The sequence below is a fragment of the Bos mutus genome, chromosome 4, assembly GCF_027580195.1.
Source record: "Bos mutus isolate GX-2022 chromosome 4, NWIPB_WYAK_1.1, whole genome shotgun sequence".
NCBI lineage: Eukaryota > Metazoa > Chordata > Mammalia > Artiodactyla > Bovidae > Bos > Bos mutus.
This window is the reverse complement of record NC_091620.1, coordinates 104,175,806-104,180,979: the sequence shown is the minus strand read 5'-3', so window position 1 is coordinate 104,180,979 and position 5,174 is coordinate 104,175,806. Positions and strand designations below refer to the sequence as shown.

At 55.5% G+C, this 5,174-nt stretch overlaps 1 protein-coding gene across 1 annotated transcript; it reads left to right on the top strand.

The window, feature by feature from the left end:
- The first annotated feature begins 843 nt into the window (after positions 1–843).
- On the top strand, positions 844–5,174 carry DLX6 (distal-less homeobox 6). The gene is made up of 3 exons (XM_070368822.1): positions 844–1,261; positions 2,513–2,706; positions 4,556–5,174. The coding sequence occupies exons 1-3, from the start codon at positions 844–846 to the stop codon at positions 4,805–4,807; spliced, it is 864 nt and encodes a 287-aa protein (XP_070224923.1). The 3' UTR covers positions 4,808–5,174.

The window sequence follows — 5,174 nt, the reverse complement described above, 5'->3', positions numbered from 1 at the left end:
GGCGGGGTGGGGGTAGGTCAAGGGAGGGACCCCTGCTTTAAATGCAGAGGGCACTGCTTCGGAACACAGGCAGCCTGCTAGGGTGCGAAGGAACTGCGAGAGAGCAGCCCTCTGCCAGGCAGCTCCAAGGCTGCGGTATTGGGAACTGAGGCTCCGGGTTTGGGGGTGCGAGCTGCGGCGGGAGGCGTCGGCGACCGGCCGGGCGGAGGCAACTCCCTCCTCGGAGGCAACTCCCTCCTCGGAGGCCCCGTGCACGGAGCCGCGCGGCCCCCGGCTGCAGCTCGGGGCAGGGATTGGAGTTGCCGAAGGTAGGCGAAGAACTCGGCGAGCGGCGCACACACCAGTGGAAGCCGTGCGCCTGTGACGTCAGGGGGCGACTGACCAATGGGGAGGCGCTGCCCTTTGGAGACAAACCATTCGACTCGTGGCGTCTGCATCAAGTCTGAAAGCAGACGCGCAACTTTCGCAGAATCCACCTTAAAATCTCTGCCTTAAACTGCACCAGCCCCCAAAAAATCCAAGGGGGGAAAAGAAGGGGGGGAGAGCAGAGTCCCCCCTCCCCCCTCTCCTCTCCCATCCCTCCCCCTTCCTCCTCCCTTTGAGTTAACAAGGCCCCGCTCACTATATCTCTTTATATTAAAAATATATATATTAGAGAAGAGCGAGGGAGAGGGAGAACCACCTCCGCCCCCTCTTTTTTTTTTAAAAATTTTTTTAAATTTTTTTTTTTTTTTGCAAGGATCCCAAGAGCTAAGGTGGCTGCAGAGGGGAGAGCGGCGCGAGCCAAGTGGGGGAGGGTGGAGGAAACCCAGGAGAAGGCTTTCTCCAGCCCCCAAAGTTTTGATGATGACCATGACTACGATGGCTGACGGCTTGGAAGGCCAGGACTCGTCCAAATCCGCCTTCATGGAGTTCGGGCAACAACAGCAGCAGCAGCAACAGCAGCAGCAGCAGCAGCAACAGCAACCGCCGCCGCCGCCGCCGCCGCCGCACTCTCAGCAGAGCTCCCCGGCCATGGCAGGCGCGCACTACCCTCTGCACTGCCTGCACTCGGCGGCGGCGGCGGCGGCGGCGGCCGGCTCGCACCACCACCACCACCAGCACCACCACCACGGCTCGCCCTACGCGTCGGGCGGCGGCAACTCCTACAACCACCGCTCGCTCGCCGCCTACCCCTACATGAGCCACTCGCAGCACAGCCCTTACCTCCAGTCCTACCACAACAGCAGCGCGGCCGCCCAGACGCGAGGGGACGACACAGGTGAGAGGCCGCTGGGGCAGCTCGCTTCTCCCGCCTCCCGGCTGCCCCCCACCCCGCCCGCCCGCCCCGCTCACTTCCTCAATGCCCAGGCCTCCGCCGGCCCCCTCCCCCAGGCGGCCCGGCGCGCCCCCGGCCAGGCCTGGTGCGCGCCCGCTTGCCTGGCGCCTGCCTGCCGGCCTCGCAGGGCCGGGCCCCTTCGCGCCGCCCCGGACCCTAGGCTTCCCTGCGGCTCGACCCGCCTCGCTCCCTCGTCTCCGGCGCGTCGCTCGGGCCGCGCCTCCGACTCGGCGCAGGCTTCGCTCGACCAGCTGGCCCGCACTGCGCTCTCCAGCCCGCAGGGTCTGTGCGCCCTTTTGCCTCTCCTCCCCTCCGGGTTTTGACCCACGTTTGGCAGGACTGGGGACATTTCTAGGCTAGAATTGGGGAGCGTGTTTTGCTCTCCCACTTAGTCCGGGCAGCCGGTGGCCTACTTTGCGTGGAGCGCTGGTGCGCTTCGGTGACCCGGGGGGAAGCTGGCATGGCCTCCGGCTCTGGTTAAGCTGGTGACAATTGGGCTCTCTCCCGCGGACTTTGAGATGTCTCCCACCCCTACTTCTTACGGGGGCCCTCTCCCTTGGGTTTGTGATAGCTGCTGGCTACTCCTTTGTTCGTAGAAGTGAAGCCCAGGGCTCAGCACTCGTGGGGGACAAAGTTGCCGCGTGAGGCTCAACCCGCTCCGGTGCTGATCTGAGCCTCTGGTAGTGTTTTGTTTGGGTTTTGGTCCCTCTCGGCAGACTCATTTTCGAACACACCGAGGTATCTTGATGCACCCGGCTTCGAGCTAGTGACATCAAGCCAACTGGCCGCAAAATCACTAGGGTGCAAGCACACCTGAAGGCACTGTAAAGCCAGACCGAGGGGGCCCTGCTCCTCGGCGGAGAGAGCAGCCGCCCCGCGGCGCCGCGCATCCCGGAGAGCGGCCGGCGCCGCCTCCGCTGCGGCGGAGCTAGGCTGTTTGCCACTCGGCCCAGGGCGCTCCCTTCACCCAACCACCGCACGTTATTTTAGAGCCAGAGTCAGGGTCTGAAAGTAGCTTTTGCAGCCGCCGGGATTACCCGGGCACTGGGAACCCAGAGAGGTCAGGATGGCTTGGGGACGCTTCGAGGAAACTGTTCATGGCTTTGAAGAGTCTCGGCACAGGCCAGGCCAAGCTCGGGGAGACTGCAGCAGTAGCCTCACGAGTGATCACTCCTCTGAATCCTTTGCTTGCAGATCAACAAAAAACCACAGTGATTGAAAATGGGGAAATCAGGTTCAATGGCAAAGGGAAAAAGATTCGGAAGCCTCGGACCATTTACTCCAGCCTGCAGCTCCAGGCTTTAAACCATCGCTTTCAGCAGACTCAGTACCTGGCGCTTCCCGAGAGAGCTGAACTGGCAGCTTCCTTAGGACTGACACAAACACAGGTAATTCCAGAGAAGCCCTGAAATGCTGACCCTCACTTGCAGATCGGGCAGGGAGCTCATCAGGAGGAATTCTTGGCCTAGTCAACCAAAGATGGAAGGAGCTTAATGACAAATGCCTTTGCTCCAGTTATGCACTTTTCTGGGACAACACAGTTTGGAATAAATGACCTGGTATTGAATACTGGATTGGATTTGCACATCCTCCCCCCCACCCCCCCACCCTCAGCGACCCCACCCCAGCCTAGTTCCTTTGGTGGTCAAACTCATTATTTAATCAAGTCCTATTCCAGTAGAGCAACACAAAAGAGAGCAAACAAGTAGGAGAAAGAGAAAAAGATATTCAGACCAGGCGGGCAGTATGAGACCCATGTTTCTTAAGGATCCTTTTGTGGGCCCTGGGACTTTAAGAGGATTATAACTCATTGACATTGAAAGAATTATGAAGTGAAAAGGATGGGTTAGCCAGACATGCACAGGTTCCAATAGGATTTGGTAAAGTGACCAAGGTGAAAACTGTTCATCCTAGGATGAGTGAGGTGAGTCTTTCTGAAAATTGTCCTCAGTTCAGTTGGTTAAATCATCCTGGTTGACTGGCTGGTGCAGGCTAAGGAATCTGGATCACAGAATTTGGGCATAATGGCAGAGCCGGAGATCAAAGAGGAATGTGCCCAAATTATAGCAGATGAAGCCTCGGTTAAGTACAGTTGCTGAAGTTCTCCGGTCTTACTAATTTGAAAGACATATGGGGCATTTTAGACTTCACAGGAAGAGGTTTTAGGTAGGTATATTAGGACCCTTGTCAGAGAGCCAGGCTGCAGACACCTGAGGTTTTTGTCCCTGTCGATTAACTTGGCTGCATGGGGTGGTAGGCCTCATCTGAAATGGATGCTCTTCAGCAAGGGGACATCAGGTCTCTGAGACCCTGGCTGGGGACTGATTGTGTGCTGAGACTGAGACTGACTGTCTCAGCACAGATGCTCCTTAAGCTCTTTCTTTTCAATTCAGCCTGCTTTCTCTCACCATGATGCCACTGGAAATATTTGGGGTTTGAGATGAAGGGATTCCTGCTATTCAGTAACTTCTACTCCTTTTGGAAAAGCAGATTCCTAAGGCTAAGTAATTTTAAAGGTAAATGAAGCTGTACCATAGAAGGTCCTTCTTCACATAAAGTAGATCTGGGATGTTAGCTTGGATACGCTCCTATCCTAGACTCCTGGTTTGCATTTAATATTCAGGAGCCCTTTGACTTTTAGTGCCTGCTCTAACAATCATGACCACAATTTGACTAAACAACATACCAAGTAGGGAATGAATGAGGCACAGTCACTCATTGCTGCAGGATTATGTCAGAAGAAAGGTGCTCCATGTACAGTGGGTGGCATATGCAGTGTATGCCTATGTATGTATATTCAACGCGTTTGGGTTTTAAACTGCTCTCAGTCGTTTGCTCAGGGTACATCCAGACTATTAGAGGAAGTGCATCCAGTTAGCTTCAATCTGAAAAATTCACCGTGTAAAAATCCTCCTTTAGAGTTTGAACCTGGCTATCTCCTTGGCCTTTATTCTAGTTTTATTCTTATGCTGTTGTTTCAAACCTAGGCTTCTATCTAACTGAGAAGTTACAATGACTTTAGGTATCCCGACAAGATACCAAGTAAACCAAGTAAACGGCGGGCGGGTAGGGTGGGGTGGGGTGAAGTGGCGGGGAGAGGGGAGCGGCTAGAAAGAAGTGGAGGAAGGCGGGGTCTTGAGGGCTTCGCGTTGGCGGGTTGTCTTTTTTTCTTTTTTCACTGTAGGCACCGGTTCAATGTTTTTCGGGCCTAATGATCGCTGCTGCGTTTCTTTCTAGGTGAAGATATGGTTTCAGAACAAACGCTCTAAGTTTAAGAAACTGCTGAAGCAGGGCAGTAACCCGCACGAGAGCGACCCTCTCCCGGGCTCCGCGGCCCTGTCGCCGCGCTCGCCGGCGCTCCCTCCGGTGTGGGACGTTTCCGCCTCGGCCAAGGGCGTCAGTATGCCCCCCAACAGCTACATGCCCGGTTACTCGCATTGGTACTCCTCTCCACACCAGGACACGATGCAGAGACCACAGATGATGTGAGTTATCCAAGGGCAAAAGATACCCTAGGGCGACGTCTGAACAAGGCAAGGAGGATCCGGGACCTGCTTGCATCTGCCAAACCGAGCCGAAGGAGCAGGCTCGGGAGAACTCTTACGTGTGGCCAGACTGGGCGCTTGTTCCCTTCTCTCTCCTCTCCCATCCCCTTGGTCTCTCTCTCTCATACTCTGCCTTTTTCTTTTTTTGCCTCCCTCCTTCCCGCTTTTCTTTTTAAAATTCCTTTCTCCACCTGCCTTTTCCCTTGAGCAGCCTCAGTAATTGATTTTGAATCTTAGAGAGAGAGAAGGAGAAACAGAGAGAGAGAGACTGGTTTCTAAGCCAGTGCTCCTGAAGCCTCTCACTGTAAGGA

Excerpts from the sequence above, each read along its gene's own strand:
- DLX6 (XM_070368822.1), top strand. The coding sequence starts at position 844 with ATGATGACCATGACTACGATGGCTGACGGCTTGGAAGGCCAGGACTCG. Across the intron at positions 1,262-2,512 it reads GACGCGAGGGGACGACACAG|ATCAACAAAAAACCACAGTG; the intron begins GTGAGAGGCCGC and ends CTTTGCTTGCAG. Across the intron at positions 2,707-4,555 it reads TAGGACTGACACAAACACAG|GTGAAGATATGGTTTCAGAA; the intron begins GTAATTCCAGAG and ends GTTTCTTTCTAG.